At 55.3% G+C, this 22,981-nt stretch overlaps 1 protein-coding gene across 2 annotated transcripts; it reads left to right on the top strand.

The window, feature by feature from the left end:
* The first annotated feature begins 1,724 nt into the window (after window positions 1-1,724).
* DPF2 (double PHD fingers 2) lies at window positions 1,725-21,481 on the top strand. 2 transcript variants are annotated; one of them, XM_032677535.1, is made up of 12 exons: window positions 1,725-1,766; window positions 3,484-3,644; window positions 5,084-5,191; window positions 6,719-6,882; window positions 8,695-8,787; window positions 10,156-10,234; window positions 12,740-12,781; window positions 15,311-15,448; window positions 16,823-16,951; window positions 18,587-18,699; window positions 19,687-19,768; window positions 21,312-21,481. In XM_032677535.1, the coding sequence occupies exons 1-12, from the start codon at window positions 1,735-1,737 to the stop codon at window positions 21,386-21,388; spliced, it is 1,218 nt and encodes a 405-aa protein (XP_032533426.1). In that variant the 5' UTR covers window positions 1,725-1,734; the 3' UTR covers window positions 21,389-21,481. The 2 variants fall into 2 exon arrangements, with proteins under 2 accessions (XP_032533426.1, XP_032533427.1); XM_032677536.1 differs by lacking the exon at window positions 12,740-12,781 and having other exon boundaries at window positions 1,735-1,766; window positions 21,312-21,388.
* Window positions 21,482-22,981: the final 1,500 nt, after the last annotated feature.

Genomic DNA, 22,981 nt, shown 5'->3' with positions numbered 1-22,981 from the left:
ATTCACCTGGAAATGCGGGATTCACCTGGAAATGCGGGATTCACCTGGAAATGTGGGATTCACCCGGACGTGAGGGATTCCCCAGGGAGCTGCTGTCAACCCACGCTCGCCGTGGGGTCTCTGGGATGAGTTTTGGGGATATTTGGTTGATTGGGGTCTGATGGAAAGGGAAGAGAAGTCGAGAGGCCGGGTTTTTGGCAGGAATTCCTCGGGATGGAGAGGCCGGGAGGGGCTGGGGTGGGGCGAGGTCACAACCAGCCCTCGGGAATCTGGGGGGGGTTGGGATCTGCAGGGGGAGGATCCACATTTATCCCTAATTTCATCCTTCCCAGACCCTCGTTTATCCTTTATTTCATCCCCCCCAATTTATCCCTTGTTTCATCTCCCCCCATTTATCCCTCATTTCATCCCCTTTCCAGTTATCCCTCATTTTATCCCCCCCTCGCCCCCTTTCCCATCCCCTCCTCCCATCGCCCTTCATCCTCCCTTATCCCCCATCCCAAACCCCCTCCCTCCCTCCCGCTCACCCCTTGGATTCCCATGGAATCGTGGAATTGTTGAGGTCGGAAAAGACCTTTGGGATCACCCAGACCAACCATTGACCCAGAACCACCCGGTCACCACCAACCCACGGCCCCAAGCGCCACGTCCACGGGGGGTTTTTTGGGATAAATCCAGGATGGGGACTCTTCCCCCTTTCCTCTTCTCCCTCCGCTTTCCCCCAGTCCCCCTCAGGCTCCCCCCTCACTCTCCCCCTCCATTTCCCCCTCATCCTCCCCATTTTCCCCTCACTCCTCTCCCTGTTCCTCCCCATTTTCCCCTCACTCCTCTCCCTGTTCCTCCCCATTTTCCCCTCACTCTCCCCCTTCATTTTCCCCTCACTCCTCTCCCTGTTCCCCCTCATTTCCCCCTCCCTCCTCATCCTCCCCCTCCATTTCCCCTTCACTCTCCCCATTTTATCCCTCGTCCTCCCCCACTTCACCCCCCGTTCTCCCCTTTCTCCCCCTCACGTTTCCCCTCCCGTCCTCCCTCATTTTCCCCTCACTCTCTCCCCTCATTTCCCCCCTCGTTCTCCCCACACCCTCATTTGCCCTTTTCCCCCCAAACCTCCTCAGCCCCTTTTTCCCCATATCCCCCTCACTTTCCCCCCATATCCCCCTCAGCCCCTTTTCCCTCCCTTTCCCCTTTTCCCCCCATATCCCTCTCAGCCCCTTTTCCCTCCCTTTCCCCTTTCCCCCCAAACCCCCTCAGCCCCTTTTCCCCCATATCCCTCTCAGCCCCTTTCCCCCCATATCCCCCTCACTTTTCCCTCATACCCCCCTCAGCCCCTTTTCCCTCCCTTTCCCAATTCCCCCCCAAACCCCCTCACTTTTCCCCCATATCCCCATCAGCCCCTTTCCCCCCAAACCCCCTCACTTTTCCCCCATATCCCCCTCAGCCCCTTTTCCCTCCCTTTCCCATTTTTCCATTTTCCCGCCCTTTCCCCGCGCATGCGCAGACGGCGCCGCCGCGCGGCCGGGGGCGCTCAACGCGACCCTCCCTCTCCCCCCCGCCCCTCCCTCTCTCCCCGCCCTCCCTCTCTCGCTCCTCCCCTCGCCCCTCCCTCGCCCCTCCCCTCGCCACTCCCTCCCTCCCTCCCCTCCATATCCCCGCCCCTCCCTCCCTCCCTCTGCCCCCCCTCCCTCCCTCCCTCCCCCGCGCACGCGCCCTCGCTGCCCCGGCGGCGGAGCCAAGATGGCGGCGGTGGTTCAGAATGTGGTCAAGCTGTGAGTGCGGGTCCCCCCCCCCCCCACACCAACCCCGACCCCCCCCGCGGGGGGAGAATGGTCCGGCCCGGCCGCGCGCGGGAACCGCGGCCCCCCCTCGGCCCCCCCCGCGCGCCGGGCGGGACCAAGTGCTGGGGAAGGGGGAGGTTTGGGGGGGGGGGAGGGAGGGAACGGGACACGCGCGCTTTGTTCGGGGGGAACTTTGCTGAGGGGAAGGGGGGGGCGAGGGTCGCGCCGGGCGGTTCCGTGAGGGGAAAGACCCCCTAAAAAACACCCTCCCGGCGCCGGGAGGGGCTGAGGGACCTGGAGAGGCCGAGGGCGGGGGGGGATCCCCAGGGGCGGCCTGTGGGAAGGTCCCGGAGAGGGCAAAGGGGGGGGGACGTCACTGAACATCCCTAAAAATCCCTGTGTTGTGTCCCTGTGCTTCCCTGAACCTCCCGTAGATCCCTAAAGTTCCCTGGGAGGGTGGCCTGGAGAGGCCAAGGACGGGAGAGTCATCCCTGGATATCCCTGGATATCCCTGGATATCCCTGGATATCCCTGTACTTCCTTACACATCCCCTATTCTTCCCTGTCCATTCCCGTGTTTCTTCCCTATATTTCCCCCCTACATCCCAGGAAGAGGGTTCTGGAGACACCAAGTTGGGGGGGAATCCCCCCCGTACATCCCTGTGCTTCCCATTCCATCCCTTTATATCCCTGTCCATCCCTGTGCTTCCATCTCTTTCCTTCCCTGTAATTCCCTGTCCATCCCCGCATGACCCTCTCGGGTTGTGTCCCTGAGTGTCTCCAGTTGTATCCCTGAGTGTCTCCGATTGTATCCCTGACTGTTTCTGGTTCTATCCCTGATTGTCTTTGGTTCTATCCCCAAGGGTCTCCAGTTTTAGTCCTGATATTCCCAGGTTGTATCCCCAAGGATTTCCGGTTGTATCCCGGGGTGTCTCGGGCTGTATCCCCGACACTCTCCGCTTGTATCCCTGACACACTCCGAGGGTGACCCCTGAAGGGTCCGGATGGGGATCGGGCTGTCAGGAATGTCACTGTTGGGAATGTCACTGATCCTGCTGTTGTCCCACAACTCCAACACCCGGCTCTGGGTCAGATCAGGGCTGGGATGGGGCTCAGGGTGTTGGGAATGTCACTGATCTTGCTGTTGTCCCACAACTCCAACACCCGGCTCTGGGTCAGATCAGGGCTGGGATGGGGGTCAGGGTGTTGGGAACGTCACTGATCCTGCTGTTGTCCCACAGCTCCAACACCTGGCTCTGGGTCAGATCAGGGCTGGGATGGGGATCAGGGTGATGGGAATGGCACTGCTGGGAATGTCACTGATCCTGCTGGGAATGTCACTGATCCTGCTGTTGTCCCACAGCTCCACCACCCGACTCTGGGACTGGATCAAGGCTGGGATGGGGCTCAGGGTGTTGGGAATGTCACTGGTCCTTCTGGGAATGGCACTGATCCCGCTGCTGTCCCACAGCTCCACTGCCCGGCTCTGGGACTGGATCAGGGCCGGGATGGGGGTCAGGGTGATGGGAATGGCACTGATGGGAATGGCACTGATCCTGCTGGGAATGGCACTGATCCTTCTGGGAATGTCACTGATCCTGCTGCTGTCCCACAGCTCCACCGCCCGGCTCTGGGGCTGGATCAGGGCTGGGTTGGGGGTCAGGGTGTCGGGAATGTCCCAGTGATCCCAGTGTTTGTTATCCCACAGTTTGGGGGAGCAGTACTACCGGGATGCCATGGAGCAGTGCCACAGCTACAACGCCCGACTCTGCGCCGAGCGCAGCGTCCGCCTGCCCTTCCTCGACTCCCAGACCGGCGTCGCCCAGAGCAACTGCTACATCTGGATGGAGAAACGGCACCGCGGGCCCGGTACGGGAACACACCGGGAATACGGCTGGGGACAGCGGGAACACACTGGGAATACGGCTGGGAACAGTGGGAATATGGCTGGGGACAGCGGGAACACACCGGGAATACGGCTGGGGACAGCGGGAACACACTGGGAATACGGCTGGGAACAGTGGGAATATGGCTGGGGACAGCGGGAACACACCGGGAATACGGCTGGGGACAGCGAGAACACACCGGGAATACGGCTGGGAACAGTGGGAACACAGTGGGAATATGGCTGGGAACACCGGGAACACACTGGGAATATGGCTGGGGACAGTGGGAACACACCGGGAATATGGCTGGGAACAGTGGGAACACAGTGGGAATATGGCTGGGGACAGCGGGAACACACCGGGAATACGGCTGGGGACAGCGGGAACACAGTGGGAATATGGCTGGGGACAGTGGGAACACAGTGGGAATATGGCTGGGAACAGTGGGAACACACCGGGAATATGGCTGGGGACAGTGGGAACACACTGGGAATATGGCTGGGGACAGTGGGAACACACTGGGAATATGGCTGGGGACAGTGGGAACACACCGGGAATATGGCTGGGGACAGCGGGAACACAGTGGGAATATGGCTGGGGACAGTGGGAACAGACTGGGAATATGGCTGGGGACAGTGGGAACAGACTGGGAATATGGCTGGGGACAGCGGGAACACAGTGGGAATATGGCTGGGAACAGTGGGAACACACCGGGAATATGGCTGGGGACAGTGGGAACACAGTGGGAATATGGCTGGGGACAGTGGGAACAGACTGGGAATATGGCTGGGGACAGTGGGAACACACCAGGAATACAACCAGGGACAGCGGTAACACAGTGGGAGAATAGTGGGAACACCCCAGGAATACAGCCGGGGAGAGTGGGAACACACCGGGAATGCAGCAGGAGCACACCCAGGGAACAACAGGAACACACTGGGAACACTGGGAGAACAAGGGAATACACTGGGAACACTGGGAGAACAAGGGAATACACTGGGAACACTGGGAGAACAAGGGAATGCAACAGGAATATGGCTGGGAAATAAGGGGAACACCCAGGAAACGCCGGGAACACACCTGGGAAATACGGGGAACACCAGGAACACACCCGGGGAACACTGGGAACATGCAGGGAACACTGGAAACACCGGGAACACACCCGGGGAACACCGGGAACACACCTGGGAACACCGGGAACACACTCAGGGAACACTGGGAACACCGGGAACACACCTGGGAACACCGGGAACACGGCGGGAAGGGGACACGGGGGGGGTGGGGTCACCCCTTGGGCTGTTTTTGGGCTGTTCTGTCACCTCCTCGAGCAGTTTGGGGTTGTTTTGTCCCCCCCTTTGATCCTTCGGGGTTGTTCCACCCCCCCCCCGGGGATGTTTTGGGATCATTCCCGGTGTTTTCCAGGCCTGGCCGCGGGACAGCTCTACTCGTACCCGGCGCGGCGCTGGAGGAAGAAACGCCGCGCCCACCCCCCGGAGGATCCCCGGCTGGCATTCCCTTCCATCAAACCTGGTAATTCCCAGAATTCCCAAAATTCCCTGTCCCACCCCCCGGAGGATCCCCGGCTGGCATTCCCTTCCATCAAACCTGGTAATTCCCAGAATTCCCAAAATTCCCTGTCCCACCCCCCGGAGGATCCCCGGCTGGCATTCCCTTCCATCAAACCTGGTAATTCCCAGAATTCCCAAAATTCCCTGTCCCACCCCCCGGAGGATCCCCGGCTGGCATTCCCTTCCATCAAACCTGGTAATTCCCAACATTCCAGGGCAATTCCCTGTCCCACCCCCCGGAGGATCCCCGGCTGGCATTCCCTTCCATCAAACCTGGTAATTCCCAACATTCCAGGGCAATTCCCGGCTGGCATTCCCCTCCATCAAACCTGGTAATTCCCAGAATTCCCAAAATTCCCTGTCCCACCCCCCGGAGGATCCCCGGCTGGCATTCCCCTCCATCAAACCTGGTAATTCCCAAAATTCCAGGGCAATTCCCAGCTGGCATTCCCCTCCATCAAACCTGGTAATTCCCAAAATTCCATAGGAATTCCCGGCTGGCATTCCCCTCCATCAAACCCGGTAATTCCCAACATTCCAGGGCAATTCCCGGCTGGCATTCCCTTCCATCAAACCTGGTAATTCCCAACATTCCCTGTCCCACCCCCCGGAGGATCCCCGGCTGGCATTCCCCTCCATCAAACCCGGTAATTCCCAGAATTCCATAGGAATTCCTGGCTGGCATTCCCCTCCATCAAACCCGGTAATTCCCAACATTCCAGGGCAATTCCCGACTGGCATTCCCCTCCATCAAACCTGGTAATTCCCAACATTCCCAAAATTCCCTGTCCCACCCCCCGGAGGATCCCCGGCTGGCATTCCCTTCCATCAAACCTGGTAATTCCCAACATTCCAGGGCAATTCCCGGCCCCATTCCATGGCAATTCTTGGCCCCATTCTGTGGGATCAGTCCAGGTCCTTTTCCATGGGATCAATCCCTCAGGAACTGCTCCAGGTCCATATTCCATGGGATCAATCCCTCAGGAACTGCTCCAGATCCTTTTCCATGGGATCAATCCCTCAGGAACTGCTCCAGGCCCATACATATTCCATGGGATCAGTCCCTCAGGAGCTGCTCCAGATCCTTTTCCATGGGATCAGTCCCTCAGGAGCTGCTCCAGGTCCATATTCCATGGGATCAATCCCTCAGGATCTGCTCCAGGTCATTTTCCATCCTTCGGGAACTGCTCCAACCTGGGTCCCTTCCACGGGATCCCTCCTGGATCCTCCGGAATCGTCTCCCTGGACCTGGGGGATCCTTCTGCTGGGGAAGGGAATCGGGAATCGGGATCCACCGGGAAAGGCACCGGGAAAAGGGGGAGAGAGAGAGAGAGAGAGGCCGGTCCGGCCCCCGGGAGGTTTTTTTGGGATCCCCATTCCCAAATCCTGCCCTCCCCTCCCGATCCCGGCGGGCAAACCGGGCCGAGGCGGAACCGTGGCCCCATCCCCACATTCCCGCCTCCCCTTTTCCCTGTTTTCCCGCTGCCAGACACGGATCAGGGCCTGAAGAAGGAAGGGCTCCTGGCCCAGGACGGGAGCAGCCTGGAAGCGCTGCTGAGGACGGACCCTCTGGAGAAACGTTCCCTGCCGGATCCGCGGCTGGACGACGACAGCCTGGGGGAGTTCCCCGTCGCCAACAGCCGCGCCAGGAAGGTGCCTTCCTGCGGGAATTCCGGGCGGGAATTCCGGGATGAAACGCTCGGCACTCGGGGTTTCCGGCCCTTCCCGCTCCCACCTTCCCGTCCCTTCCCGGCTCGAGGGGTCGGGAGGGGTTTGGGGGGGGGATGAGGAAGGGGGGGAAAATCACGGGAAAGGGGGGGATCCAGGAGGGGGAAATTGGAGGGGAGGGAAGTTCCGGAGGGGAAATTTAGGGAGAGGGAATTTTATTGGTTCCCCCCCCCCCCCAAAAAAAATTTGGGAGAGGGGAGTTTAAAAAAAAAAATCCAAGGGGAAAAATTCGGGGACAGAGAGAGTTTCTGGGATAAAAAAATCCAAGGAAAAAATTCGAGGAGAGGGAGTTTCTGGGTTAAAAAAATCCAAGGAAAAAAATTCAGGGACAGAGGGAGTTTCTGGGTTAAAAAAATCCAAGGGGAAAAAATTCAGGGACAGAGGGAGTTTCTGGGATTAAAAAATCCAAGGAAAAAGATTCGAGGAGAGGGAGTTTCTGGGATAAAAAGAATCCAAGGAAAAAATTCAGGGACAGAGGGAGTTTCTGGGATAAAAAAAAAATACAAGGGAAAAAATTCAAGGAGGGGGAGTTTCTGGGATAAAAAGAATCCAAGGAAAAAATTCAGGGACAGAGAGAGTTTCTGGGATAAAAAAATCCAAGGAAAAAATTCGAGGAGAGGGAGATTCTGGGATTAAAAAAAAAATCCAAGGAAAAAATTCGAGGAGAGGGAGTTTCTGGGATTAAAAAATCCAAGGAAAAAAATTCGAGGAGAGGGAGTTTCTGGGTTAAAAAGAATCCAAGGAAAAAATTTGAGGAGAGGGAGTTTCTGGGTTAAAAAGAATCCAAGGAAAAAATTTGAGGAGGGGGAGTTTCTGGGATAAAAAAATCCAAGGAAAAAAATTCAGGGACAGAGGGAGTTTCTGGGTTTAAAAAAATCCAGGGAAAAAATTCAAGGAGGGGGAGTTTCTGGGATAAAAAAAATCCAAGGGAAAAAATTCAGGGACAGAGGGAGTTTCTGGGATTAAAAAAAAAAATCCAAGGGAAAAAATTCAAGGAGAGGGAGTTTCTGGGATAAAAAGAATCCAAGGGAAAAAAATTCAGGGACAGAGGGAGTTTCTGGGATAAAAAAAAATCCAAGGAAAAAATTCGAGGAGGGGGAGTTTCTGGGATAAAAAAAATCCAAGGAAAAAAATTCAGGGACAGAGGGGAATTCTGGTCCCCAAATTCAGTGGGAAGGGGATCCTGATCCCAAAATTCAGGGACAGAGGGAAATTCCAGTCTCTTCCCATCCCAAGACCCCCCGATTTTCCTCCCATTCCCTGGTTATCCAAGTGCTCCGAGGAGGGGCGACATCCCAGGCTCCCAAATTCCCTGGAAATCCGCCCCGGGCGTGCGACATTCCCCAGGATTTATCCGAGATTCCACGTTTTTTTTTTCCCCCTTCCCGGGATTTTCCGTGGCTCTTCCAACCCGGAATCTTTTCCCAGCCTCGTTTCTTTTTTTCCCCTTTTCCTTGATTGTTGTTCCTCTCCCGGGGTTTTCCCGCCCCGTGGAGCCTTTCCGTGGCTTTTTTCCGGGATGGACCCTCCCAGATCCCACAAAAACCTCCCATCCTTCCTCCTCCTCCTCCTCCTCCTCCTCCTCCTTCCCGCCGCCCTTGGAATGGGATCCTCTCTCCCCCCCCCCCCTTCCCTGCCCGGTGGTTTTCCCGCTTTTTTCCCGCTTTTCCCTCGATCCCTGGGGCGGGATTTGGTGGGAATAAATGGGAATGACCCCCCCCTCTCCCTCTCTCCCAGCGGATCCTGGAGCCGGATGATTTCCTGGACGATCTGGACGACGAGGATTACGAGGAGGACACGCCCAAGAGGAGAGGGAAGGGCAAGGCCAAGGTGAGGATTCCTTGGAAAATCCCCCCGGATTCTGGGGGGGGGTTCCCCAAATCCCTGAGACCTCCCAGAGCTCCCCCCCTCCGCCCCGGGGTTGAGGAAAACCGGGATGAGCAGGAAACCCCCCCCCGGAACCGGGATAACTCTCCCTGTGGAGCGTTAAATCCCCGGGATTCCCCGTGGATCTGCCCCTTCCCAAACCGGGAAGGGCCCCAGGAGCATCCCCAGGGATTTGTTATCCCACCCAACGGCCATTCCAGGCCCTTCCCACTGCGGGGTGCTGTTGGATCACACTGATCCCGGGTCATTCCCACCAAACCCTTGGAGCTCCCAGTTTTCCCGGAGCCTCGGCTTTTCCTGCCCTGGATGACCCGGGAAAGGCCAAAAATTGGCTGGGAACGCCCAAAAATGACCTGGGAACACCCTGGAATAGCCTGGGAATGCCCCAAAATTGTCTGGGAATGCCCAGAAATTGTCTGGGAACACCCAAAAATGACCTGGGAACACCCTGGGATGGGCTGGGAATGCCCCAAAATTGTCTGGGAATTCCCAAAAATTGTCTGGGGAATCCCCAAAAATTGCCTGGGAATGGCCAAAAATGACCTGGGAGCACCCTGGGATGGGCTGGGAATGCCCCAAAATTGTCTGGGAATTCCCAAAAATTGCCTGGGAATGCCCAAAAATGACCCGGGAACGTGCTGGGATGGGCTGGGAATGCCCAAAAATGACCTGGGAATGCCCAAAAATTGCCTGGGGACACCCAAAAATGACCTGGGAACACCCTGGGATGGGCTGGGAATGCCCCAAAATTGTCTGGGAATGCCCAAAAGCAACCCGGGAACGTGCTGGGATGGGCTGGGAATGCCCAAAAATTGCCTGGGGACACCCTGGGATGGGCTGGGAATGCCCAAAAATTGCCTGGGGACACCCAAAAACGACCTGGGAACATCCTGGGACGGGCTGGGAATGCCCAAAAATGACCCGGGAACGTGCCGGGATGGGCTGGGAATGCCCAAAAATTGCCTGGGGACACCCAAAAATGACCCGGGAACGTGCTGGGATGGGCTGGGAATGCCCAAAAATGACCTGGGAATGCCCAAAAATTGCCTGGGGACACCCAAAAGTGACCTGGGAACACCCTGGGATGGGCTGGGAATGCCCCAAAATTGTCTGGGAATGCCCAAAAGCAACTCGGGAACGTGCTGGGATGGGCTGGGAATGCCCAAAAACGACCTGGGAACATCCTGGGACGGGCTGGGAAGGCCCCAAACCCACCCCTGGGCCCCCCCCAGACGGAGTTTTTTGGGGGGAATCTTGGCGTTCCCGGGGTTTCCGGGGGGAGCCGCCGGGTTCCAAGGGCTGTTTTTCCAGGGCAAAGGCGTGGGAGGGGCCCGGAAGAAGTTGGACGCCGCGATCCTGGAGGACCGGGACAAACCCTACGCCTGCGACAGTGAGTCCCACGAATCCCAGAAATCCCCGGGATCGCCCGACCCACACATTCCCACAGCCAGGAAAGGGCGGGATGGGGGAGTTTTTCCCGCCGGAGCCGAGGGCTGTCCGACCGCCCGGCCTGGGAAAAACGGGGATGAACCTCTCCCAGGCTCCCAAAAAAACCTCCCGGGGGCCGGACCGGCCTCTCTCTCTCTCTCTCTCTCTCTCTCTCCCCCTTTTCCCGGTGCCTTTCCCGGCAGATCCCGATTCCCAAGCCAGAGCTGCCCCCGTTCCCGTTTGGAGCCGTGAAATTCCGACAGCGGGAACTTAAAACCTTGGAGCAGGGATGGGATTCCCAAGGGCAAAGGATGGGGTTCCCAAGGGTTGGATCCCCGAGGGTTGGATCCCCAAGGGTTGAATTCCCAAGGGTTGGATTCCCAAGGGTTGGATTCCCAAAGCCAAAGGATGGGATTCCCAAGGGTTGGATTCCCAAGGCCAAAGGATGGGATTCCCAAGTGTTGGATTCCCAAGGGTTGGATTCCCAAAGCCAAAGGATGGGATTCCCAAGGGTTGGATTCCCAAAGCCAAAGGATGGGATTCCCAAGGGTTGGATTCCCAAGGCCAAAGGATGGGATTGCCAAGGGTTGGATTCCCAAGGGCTGGATTCCCAAGGCCAAAGGATTCCCAAGGCCAAAGGATGGGATTCCCAAGGGTTGGATTCCCAAGGGTTGGATTCCCAAGGGTTGGATTCCCAAGGGCAGCCCTTCCTACAGGATCCCGGGGCTGCCGCTGCCTCCCCTTCCTTCTCCTCCCAGTGGGAAAAGGGGAGGAAAACCCCCCAGCTCCAGGAACTTTTGGGAGGGAAACCCTCCAAATCCAGGAACTTTTTGGGATAACCAGGGAGGAAAACCCCCCAGATCCAGGAACTTTTGGAATCAAAACCCCCCAACTCCAGGAACTTTTTGGGATAACCAGAGAACTTTTTGGGATAACCAGGGAGGAAAACCCCCCAGATCCAGGAACTTTTTGGGAGGAAAACCCCCCAAATCCGGGAACTTTTGGGAGCAACTTCAGTAATTTTTTGGGATAACCAGGGATAACCCCCCCCCCCCAGCTCCAGGAACTTTTGGAATCAAAACCCCCCAACTCCAGGAACTTTTTGGGATAACCAGAGAACTTTCTGGGATAACCAGGGAGGAAAACGCCCCAGATCCAGGAACTTTGGGGAGCAACTTCAGGAACTTTTTGGGATAACCAGGGATAACCCCCCCCCCAGCTCCAGGAACTTTTTGGGATAACCAGAGAACTTTCTGGGAGGAAAACCCCCCAGATCCAGGAACTTTGGGGAGCAACTTCAGGAACTTTTTGGGATAACCAGGGATAAACCCCCCCCCCAGCTCCAGGAACTTTTTGGGATAACCAGAGAACTTTCTGGGAGGAAAACCCCCCAGATCCAGGAACTTTTGGGAACAACTTCAGTAACTTTTTGGGATAACCAGGGAGGAAAACCCTCCAATTCCAGGAACTTTTTGGGAGGAAAACCCCCCAGATCCAGGAACTTTTTGGGAGGAAAACCCCCCAGATCCGGGAACTTTAGGGAGGAAAACCCCCCAACTCCAGGAACTCTTTGGGATAACCAGAGAACTTTTTGGGATAATCAGGGAAGAAAACCCCCCAGATCCAGGAACTTTTTGGGAGGAAAACCCCCCAGATCCGGGAACTTTAGGGAGGAAAACCCCCCAGCTCCAGGAACTTTTTGGGATAACCAGAGAACTTTTTGGAATAATCAGGGAAGAAAACCCCCCAGATCCAGGAACTTTGGGGAGCAACTTCAGGAACTTTTTGGGATAACCAGGGATAAACCCCCCCCCACCAGCTCCAGGAACTTTTTGGGATAACCAGAGAACTTTCTGGGAGGAAAACCCCCCAGATCCAGGAACTTTTGGGAACAACTTCAGTAACTTTTTGGGATAACCAGGGAGGAAAACCCCCCAGATCCAGGAACTTTTGGGAACAACTTCAGTAACTTTTTGGGTAACCAGGGAGGAAAACCCTCCAATTCCAGGAACTTTTTGGGAGGAAAACCCCCCAGATCCGGGAACTTTAGGGAGGAAACCCCCCCAGATCCAGGAACTTTTTGGGATAACCAGAGAACTTTCTGGGATAACCAGGGAGGAAAACCCCCCAGATCCAGGAACTTTTGGAATCAAAACCCCCCAGCTCCAGGAACTTTCTGGGATAACCAGGGAGGAAAACCCCCCAACTCCAGAAACTTTTTGGGAGGAAAACCCCCCCTAACTCCAGGAATTTTTCGGGATACCCCGGGCCGGCCCAGCGGCTTTGCCGGGACTTTCCTCTCTTCTTTTGCTGCTCTCCCTCCCTCCCCTGATTCCCCCCTTTTCCCCTTTCCCTGCTCCCCGTGGCTGTGCCTCTCCCGTGCCCGTCCCGTGTCCGTGTGTCCGTCCCGTGCCCGTCCCGTGTCCGTGTGTCCGTGTCCTCTCACGACTCTCTTTCTGTGTTTCAGACAGTTACAAACAAAAGCATTCCTTGAAACCTCCCGACCGAGGTAGTTTCCTCTTTTTCTTTTCTCTTCTCTTTTTATCTCCCCTTTTTTTTTCCGGCTTTTTTTTCTTTCCCCCTCCCCTCCCCTCCCCCCTTTTTCTCCTCCGTTCCTCAGGTTTTTGTTATTATTTATTTTTTTTTTTTTTGGGTGGGATTTTTCCACCCCCCCCCGGGGAGGGTTTGGATCCGGGAAGGGGGGGGGGGAGGAAGGAGGGAGGAGGGAAGAGACGTCATCGCCGGCGGCTCCCTGCCGGCCCCCGGCCCCTTTTCCAGCCCTTTTCCAGCAGGGAATGGGCCGGGAAAACAAAGATTAAAACACCCCCCCCCACCCCCCCCGTGGTGCCAAAGGGTTGGGAAAAACACCCGGATCCCGGGATGTGCCTCCGGATCCTGGGATGTGGCAGATCCTGGGATGTGCCTCCGGATCCCGGGATGTGCCCCCAGATCCCGGGATGTGGCAGATCCCAGGATGTGCCCCCGGATCCCGGGATGTGCCCCCAGATCCCGGGATGTGCCAGATCCCGGGATGTGCCTCCGGATCCCGGGATGTGCCCCCAGATCCTGGGATGTGCCCCCAGATCCCGGGATGTGCCTCTGGATCCCGGGATGTGCCCCCGGATCCTGGGATGTGCCTCCGGATCCCGGGATGTGCCTCCGGATCCCGGGATGTGCCCCCAGATCCTGGGATGTGCCCCCAGATCCCGGGATGTGCCAGATCCCGGGATGTGCCTCCGGATCCCGGGATGTGCCCCCAGATCCTGGGATGTGCCCCCAGATCCCGGGATGTGCCTCCGGATCCCGGGATGTGCCTCCGGATCCCGGGATGTGCCTCCGGATCCCGGGATGTGCCGCTGCCTCTCCGGGAGCTGCCGGAGCTCCCTCGGTGTCATCCCACTAAAATCCCACTAAAATCCCACTAAAATTCCGCGGCTTTGCCTAAAAAAAGCGGGATGGACAGGCAGGGATGAACCGGGACCTTCCCAGTTTCTGTGGGATCGGGGAGCTGGAGTCGGGTTTGGAGCCGATCCGGCCTCGGATTTGGGGGGGGGAAGGTCACTTTGGAGCCCCCACGGAGAGGGAGGGACCTCCGGGAATGTGGAATTCCAACCCCCGGTGGGCCTGGAATTGCTGCTCCAGGGGCTGGTTTTACCTTCCAGGGCCCCACTTGGCTCCGGGAATGTGGAATTCCAACCCCTGGAGGGCCTGGAATTGCTGCTTCCAGGGGCTGCTTTTCCCCTCTATCCCTCGGCTCCCAGGGAAACGAGGATCCCACAGATCCCTGGACCCCACAGATCCCTGGATCCCAAGGGAATTCCTGGGCCTTTCATCCCAAAAATCCAGTGTCAGCCTCCCCTGGGGTGTCCAGAGCCCGTTTTCCCAGATCCAAGCTGCTCTTTCCCTGATTTTGGAAGCAGAATCCAGGCGGGAATTCCGGCCCTGGGGAGGTTTCTCCGGATCCAGAGAATTCCAGGCTGTGGAGGAAAAGCTCCAGATTTGGGGAAATCTCCCCCCAGAGGGAAATTCCTCCCAATTTGTGGAAAGACGTGGGAAGAACCTGGTGGGAAAATCTACCCAGGAACCCCAAAAATCCCCCCCCAGGCTCTGGTTTTTGGGATTTGATCCCGATTCCCGGTGCCCATCCGGCCTCGCTCCCCTTCCCTGCCGGTGCTGGGGGGGGAACCGGATTCCTGCTTGTGCTTCCCACCCCAAAACGGGGCAGGAAGGGGGTCCTTGGATAAAAAAACACCCAAAAAAACCTGGAAAACCGCCCCAAAAACCCCCTGGAAAAGCAGGGCCGGGGAGCCGGGAGCCAATTCCCGGATCCGTGAGGAACTGAAAGCTCCTGAGAATGGGGCAGGAAATGGGAAAAATCCAGGTTTTTTGGGGGATGGGGGGTTTGGAGGAGCCCCGTGGATCCAAAGTGGGGGGGGGAGCAGAACCGGGATAAATCCCTGGAATCTGCCTCGGGCCTCCTCGGAATCCCAGGAACCCCGCAGCGGGATGAGGTTCCTTTGGGAATTCCAAGGCGCTTCCAGCCCATCCCGGGTGACTTTGTGAGGGTTTTTCGGGATGGGGGATTTGGAGGAGCCCCGTGGATCCAAGGGGGGGGGAGCAGAGCCGGGATAAATCCCTGGAATCTGCCTCGGGCCTCCTCGGAATCCCAGGAACCCACAGCGGGATGAGGTTCCCTCGGGAATTCCGAGGCGCTTCCAGCCCATCCCAGGTGACTTTGTGAGGGTTTTTCGGGATGGGGGATTTGGAGGAGCCCCTTGGATCCAAAGGGGGGGGGAGCAGAGCCGGGATAAATCCCTGGAATCTGCCTCGGGCCTCCTCGGAATCCCAGGAACCCGCAGCGGGATGAGGTTCCTTTGGGAATTCCGAGGCGCTTCCAGCCCATCCCAGGTGAACTCTGTGAGGGGCTGGGAATTCCAGGTGACTGGGAATGGGGGGGTGCAGCTGGACGGGCTGTGGGCTGTGGGATTTGGCTTCCAGGGGGAGGGAGGCTGAGATTATTCCCGTTTTTTTTCCGCAGTCTGCGGGAAGCGCTACAAGAACCGGCCGGGGCTGAGTTACCACTACGCCCATTCCCACCTGGCTGAGGAGGAGGGGGATGACAAGGACGATTCCCAGCCCCCCACACCCGTATCCCAGCGCTCCGAGGAGCAGAAATGTGAGAGAATTCCCCCAAAATTCCCCCCGAATTCCCGCCGGGAGGAGGCGGGAAAAGCTGCGGAGCCGCCTTTTCCAGGGGGGGGACGAGCAGCGAACCCGGCACTGGGGGGGGGGGGTAGGGGGGGTCTGGTGGTGCTGCCCCCAAAACTTCCTGAAATTCCACACCTTCCCAAAATTCCACACCTTCCGAAAATTTCACAGCTTCCAGAAATTCCACACCTTCCAAAGAATTCACACCTTCCAAAAATTCCACACCCTCCACAACTTCCAGAAATTCTGCACCATCCACACCTTTTAAAAATTCCACAGCTTTCAAGAATTCCACAGCTTCCAAAAATTCCACAGCTTCCAAAAATTCCACAGCTTCCAAAAATTCCACAGACTTGCAAAAATTCCAGAGCTTCTTAAGCTCCCACAACTTCCAAGAATTCCCCCCTTTCCCCAGCTTCCACAACTCCCACAACTTTCCCACCTTCCCGAACTCCCACGATTCCCACACGACCTCCTCCCACGGCTCCCAAAAATTCCACAACCAACCTCCTCCCACACCTCCCACGGCTCCCAAAAATTCCACATCCTCCTCTCACGCCTCCCAAAAATTCCACAACCTCCTCCTGCAACCTCCCACGCCTCCCAAAAATTCCACAATCTCCTCCCACGGCTCCCAAAAATTCCACAACCAACCTCCTCGCACAACCTCCCACGCCTCCCAAAAATTCCACAACCTCCTCCCACGCCTCTCAAAAATTCCACAACCTCCTCCCACGCCTCCCAAAAATTCCACATCCTCCTCCCACGGCTCCCAAAAATTCCACATCCTCCTCCCACGGCTCCCAAAAATTCCACAACCTCCTCCCACGCCTCCCAAAAATTCCACATCCTCCTCCCACGCCTCCCAAAAATTCCACAACCTCCTCCCACGCCTCCCAAAAATTCCACATCCTCCTCCCACGGCTCCCAAAAATTCCACATCCTCCTCCCACGGCTCCCAAAAATTCCACATCCTCCTCCCACGGCTCCCAAAAATTCCACATCCTCCTCCCACGGCTCCCAAAAATTCCACAACCTCCTCCCGCAACCTCCCATGGCTCCCAAAAATTCCACAACCTCCTCCCACGGCTCCCAAAAATTCCACATCCTCCTCCCACGGCTCCCAAAAATTCCACATCCTCCTCCCACGGCTCCCAAAAATTCCACATCCTCCTCCCACGGCTCCCAAAAATTCCACATCCTCCTCCCACGGCTCCCAAAAATTCCACAACCTCCTCCCACGGCTCCCAAAGCTCCCCCAGCTCCTGTGGAAGGAGCCTCTCGGGATGGGCTCCCGGGTGGTTTTCCCGCTGATCCGTGTGTCCCATTCCCGCTTTTCCAGCCAAGAAAGGCCCGGACGGGTTGGCCCTTCCCAACAACTACTGCGACTTCTGCCTGGGGGACTCCAAGATCAACAAGAAGACGGGGCAGCCCGAGGAGCTCGTGTCCTGCTCCGACTGCGGGAGGTCAGGTGGGGCCCTTTCCATGACTCCTGCGCCATTCCAGGGGGGATTCCTCCACCTTTCCCTGCCTTTTCCCCGGCAGTTCCCCGGGCGGGTCACCCGGCCGGCCCGCGGTTCGTGCCAGGGGGGTTCCGTGACAATTCCATGGCAATTCCATGGCAATTCCATGTTGTTTCCGTGATGACTTGTTCCCATGATTTTTCCATGATGGTTCCATGATGATTCCCTGACAATTCCCTGACAATTCCATGTTGTTCCATGATGACTTGTTCCCGTGATTTTTCCATGATGGTTCCATGAAGATTCCATGACAATTCCCTGACAATTCCCTGACAATTCCATGTTGTTTCCATGATGACTTGTTCCCGTGATTTTTCCATGATGGTTCCTGATGGTTCCATGATGATTCCTTGATAATTCCCTGACAATTCCATGTTATTTCCATGATGACTTGTTCCCATGATTTTTCCATGATGGTTCCATGATGATTCCCTGACAATTCCCTGACAATTCCATGTTGTTTCCATGATGATTTGTTCCCGTGATTTTTCCATGATGGTTCCATGATTTTTCCATGATGGTTCCATGATGATTCCCTGACAATTCCCTGACAATTCCATGTTGTTTCCGTGATGACTTGTTCCCATGATTTTTCCATGATGGTTCCATGATGATTCCCTGATAATTCCCTGACAATTCCATGTTGTTTCCACGATGACTTGTTCCCATGATGGTTCCATGATGATTCCATGACAATTCCATGACAATTCCATGTTGTTCCATGATGACTTGTTCCCATGATTTTTCCATGATGGTTCCATGATGGTTCCCTGACAATTCCCTGACAATTCCATGTTGTTTCCATGATGATTTGTTCCCATGACTTTTCCATGATGATTCCTGTGATGGTTCCATGACGATTCCATGACAATTCCATGTTGTTTCCGTGATGATTTGTTCCCATGATGGTTCCATGGTGATTCCCTGACAATTCCCTGACAATTCCCCGTCCAGGTCACCCCTCACGCCGGTGATGCCGGCGGCGGTGTGGACGTGCCACTGGCAGGGTGAGGGGTTTCCATGGCAATTCCAGGACAATTCCATGACAATTCCATGTTGTTTCCATGATGATTTGTTCCCGTGATGATTCCCTGACAATTCCCTGACAGTTCCCTGTCCAGGTCACCCGTCGTGCCCGTGGTTCGTGCTGGCGGTGCAGAGGTGCCACTGGCAGGGCGAGGGGTTTCCATGATGATTCCATGACAATTCCATGACAATTCCATGTTGTTTCCATGATGATTTGTTCCCATGATGGTTCCATGGCGATTCCCTGGCAATTCCCTGACATTCCCCCCGCAGGTCGCTCCGGTGATGCCGGCGGCGGTGCGGACGTGCCGCTGGCAGGGCAGGGGGTTTCCGTGACAATTCCATGACAATTCCCTGCTAATTCCATGACAATTCCATGACAATTCCCTGACAATTCCCTGCTGTTTCCCTGTCATTCCCAGGGCACCCGTGGTGCCTGCAGTTCACACCGGTGATGCCGGCGGCGGTGCGGACGTGCCGCTGGCAGGGCAGGGGGTTTCCGTGGCAATTCCATGACAATTCCCTGCTAATTCCCTGACAATTCCCTGTGTTCCCAGGGCACCCGTCGTGCCTGCAGTTCACGCCGGTGATGATGGCGGCGGTGAAGACGTACCGCTGGCAGTGCATCGAGTGCAAGTGCTGCAACATCTGCGGCACCTCCGAGAACGACGTGAGGCCCCAAAATCCACTGGGAATGGCCCAAAATCCACTGGGAACGCCCCGAAATCCACTGGGAATGGCCCAAAATCCACTGGGAACGGCCCAAAATCCACTGGGAACGCCCCAAAATCCACTGGGAACGCCCCAAAATCCACCGGGAACGGCCCAAATCCACTGGGAACGCCCCAAAATCCACCGGGAACGGCCCAAAATCCACTGGAAACCCCCCAAAATCCACTGGGAACACGCCAGAATCCACTGGGAATGACCCAGAATCCACCAGGAATGCCCCAAAATCCACTGGGAACGGCCCAAAATCAGATGGGAGCGGCCCAAAATCCACTGGGAACGGCCCAAAATCCACTGGGAACGGCCCAAAATCCACTGGAAACCCCCCAAAATCCACTGGGAACACGCCAGAATCCACTGGGAATGACCCAGAATCCACCAGGAATGCCCCAAAATCCACTGGGAACGGCCCAAAATCAGATGGGAGCGGCCCAAAATCCACTGGGAACGGCCCAAAATCCACTGGGAACGCCCCAAAATCCACTGGGAACGCCCCAAAATCCACCGGGAATGCCCCAAAATCTACTGGGAACGCCCCAAAATCCACCGGGAATGCCCCAAAATCTACTGGGAACGCCCCAAAATCTACTGGGAATGCCCCAAAATCCACTGGGAATGCCTCAAAATCTGCTGGGAACGCCCCAAAATCCACTGGGAATGCCCCAAAATCCACTGGGAACGGCCCAGAATCCACTGGGAGCACCCCAAAATCCACCAGGAACAGCCCAAAATCCACCAGGAATGCCCCAAAATCCACTGGGAATGCTCGAGGAAAACCCCAAAGAGGCTTTTTTGGGGGGGAAATCTTTGGGATTTAAGGGTCCATAAAACCCCGGAGAGGCTTTTTTTGGGGGGGGGGGAATCTTTGGGATTTGGGCCCCCGGGGCGATCCCGGTTTCTTGGGCTCATTCCCACGGAATTCCCGCAGGATCAGCTGCTGTTCTGTGACGACTGTGACCGCGGGTACCACATGTACTGCCTGACCCCCCCCATGGCAGAGCCCCCCGAGGGTGAGGCCTGACCCCCATCCCCATCCCGATCCCAATCCTGATCCTGACCCCCATCCCCATCCTCATCCCGATCCCAATCGTGATCCTGACCCCCATCCTGATCCTCATCCCCACCCCGATCCCGATCCCTGATCCCTGATCCTGACCCCGATCCCGATCCCTGATCCTGACCCCGATCCTGATCCTGATCCCTGATCCTGACCCTGATCCCAATCCTGATCCCGATCCCCGATCCTGATCCCTGATCCCGATCCCGATCCCCGATCCCTGATCCTGACCCTGATCCCTGATCCTGACCCCGATCCTGATCCTGACCCCAATCCTGATCCTGATCCCCACCCCGATCCCGATCCCTGATCCTGATCCCAATCCCTGATTCCGACCCCGATCCTGATCCTGATCCCGACCCCAATCCCTGATCCCGACCCTGATCCCGACCCCAATCCCTGATCCCAACCCTGATCCCGACCCCGATCCCTGATCCTGACCCCGATCCTGATCCTGATCCCAATCCCTGATTCCAATTCCTGATCCTGATCCTGATCCCGATCCCGATCTTGATCCCGATCCCTGATCCTGATCCTGATCCCGATCCCTGATCCTGATCCTGATCCCGATCCCTGATCCCAATCCCGACCCTGATCCCGATCCTGACCCCTGATCCCGATCCCAATCTCGACGCCAATCCCCGATCCCGATCCCTGATCCCGACCCTGATCCCAATCCCTGATCCCAATCCCGATCCCTGATCCTGACCCTGATCCCGATCCCCAACCCTGACCCTGATCCCCGATCCCTGATCTGGATCCCGACCCCATCCCTGATCCCGATCCCTGACCCCGATCCCTGATCCTGATCCCTGATCCCGACCACGATCCCAATCCTGATCCCTGATTCCGATCCTGATCCCGACCCCGATCCCTGATCCCGATCCCGACCCCAATCCCCGATCTTGATCCCTGATCCCGATCCCTGATCCCTGATCCCAATCCCGATCCCTATTCCCGATCCCCGATGTTGGGAATGCTGGGAAATGCTGGGAATGGTGGGAATGTTGGGAATGGTGGGAAATGCTGGGAAATGTTGGGAAATGCTGGGAACGCTGGGAATGGTGGGAAATGCTGGGAATGGTGGGAAATGTTGGGAATGCTGGGAATGGTGGGAAATGTTGGGAATGCTGGGAATGGTGGGAAACGCTGGGAATGCTGGGAAACGCTGGGAATGTTGGGAATGCTGGGAATGGTGGGAAATGGTGGGAATGGTGGGAAACGCTGGGAATGCTGGGAATGGTGGGAAATGCTGGGAATGCTGGGAATGTTGGGAATGGTGGAAATGGTGGGAATTCTGGGAATGCTGGGAAATGCTGGGAATGGTGGGAAATGCTGGGAAATGCTGCAAAATGTTGGGAAATGCTGGGAATAGTGGAAATGGTGGGAATGGTGGGAAATGCTGGGAATGCTGGGAATGCTGGGAAATGTCGGGAATGCTGGGAATGCTGGGAATGTTGGGAGGAGGCCCTGAGGCCGCGCCCGTCCCGTCGCAGGGAGCTGGAGCTGCCACCTCTGCCTGGACCTGCTGAAGGAGAAGGCGTCGATTTACCAGAACCAGAACAGCTCCTGATCCTCATCTTCCTCCTCCTCCTCCTCCTCCTCCTCCTCACCCCCACCCCCCCCTCACCTTTGGGCCCTTTGCCTTTGGTTCCCCCCTTTTTTTTTTCCTGGGTCTTTTTTCCTTTATTTCCTTTTTTTCCCCCTTTTTTTTTCCCCCCTTTGATTTTTTATTTAATTTTTTTTTCCTCCTTTATTTTCCTTTTTTTTTTTTTTAAATCCCTTTTATTTCCCTTTTTTTGGTTCTTTTATTTCCTCATCTTCATCCTCCTTCTCCTCCTCCTCACCCCAACTCCCCCTCACCTTTGGGCCCTTTGCCTTTGGTTCCCCCCCTTTTTTTTTTTCCTGGGTCTTTTTTCCTTTATTTCCTTTTTTTCCCCCTTTTTTTTTTCCTTTGATTTTTTTCTTTAATTTTTTTTTTCCTCCTTTATTTTCCTTTTTTTTTTTTTTTTAATCCCTTTTCTTTTATTTCAGTTTTTTTGGTTCTTTTATTCCCCCCCTTTTCTGGTTCCTTTTTTCTTTTATTTCCACTTTTTTGGTTCTTTTATTTCCTCTTATTTGGTTCTTTTTTCTTTAATTTCCCCCTTTTCTGTTTTTTTTTTCTTTTATTTCCCCCTTTTTTGGTTCTTTTTTCTTTTATTTCCCCTTTTTTGGTTCTTTTATTTCCTCTTATTTGGTTCTTTTTTCTTTAATTTCCCCCTTTTCTGTTTGTTTTTTTTTTCTTTTATTTTTTTCCCCTTTTTTGGTTCTTTTTTTTTTCTTTTATTTCCCTTTTCTGGTTCTTTTTTCTTTAATTTCCTCCTTTTTTTTAGCTCTTTTTTCTTTTATTTCCCTGTTTTGTTTTTTTTTTTTGCTTTAATTTTCTCCTTTTTTTTTTTAAATTTTGGTTTTTTTCTTCTTTTTATTTCCCTTTTTTGTTCTTTCTTTCATTTTCCTTCTTTATTCTTTTATTTCATTTTTGTTCTTTTTTCTCTCATTTTCCTCTGCTTCTTTGATTCCCTTATTTTTTCTTTAATTCTTTTCCTTTTTTTGTCCTTCCCTTAAATTTTCTTCTTTTCCCTTTTATTTTCCTTATTTTTTTTTGTTCCCTTTTGATCCTCTCTCTTTATTTTCCTTTCCTTTTTCCCCCTTTTTTCTTATTTTCCCCCTTTTTAAAAAAATCTCAATTATTTCCTTTTTTTTGCTTCTTCTCCTTCCATTTTGGGTCCTTTTTTCCCATTTTTCCCCCTTTTTTTTTAACCCCTCCCCCCCCCGGTGGCTTTTGGGGCGACCCCCCCACCCCCCTCCCCCCAAATCCCAGGATTTCACCCCAAACCCCCTCCCCCTTTTATCCCTTTTTTTTTGGGGGAAAACCCTCCCACTTTTGGGGTTTTTTGTTCCTTTCTTCCCCTCCCCCAGCTGAGATTTCCCCCCAATTTCATTTTTATTCCCTTTTTCCCCCCAAATTTCCTCCCCCAGGTTCTCCCACCCCTCCCCCCACGAGGCCTTACCCCTCCCCCTCCCCCCGAACCCCCCCAAAACGGGGCCAAATCCCTGGATTTGGGGGGTTCCCCTCCCCCTCCTCCTCCAGCTGCAGCAAAACGGGGCAAAACCCCCCAATTTTGGG

This window comes from Chiroxiphia lanceolata, unplaced genomic scaffold (assembly GCF_009829145.1).
Source record: "Chiroxiphia lanceolata isolate bChiLan1 unplaced genomic scaffold, bChiLan1.pri scaffold_65_arrow_ctg1, whole genome shotgun sequence".
Taxonomy (NCBI): Eukaryota; Metazoa; Chordata; class Aves; order Passeriformes; family Pipridae; genus Chiroxiphia; species Chiroxiphia lanceolata.
This window is presented reverse-complemented; position numbering and strand designations above follow the sequence as displayed.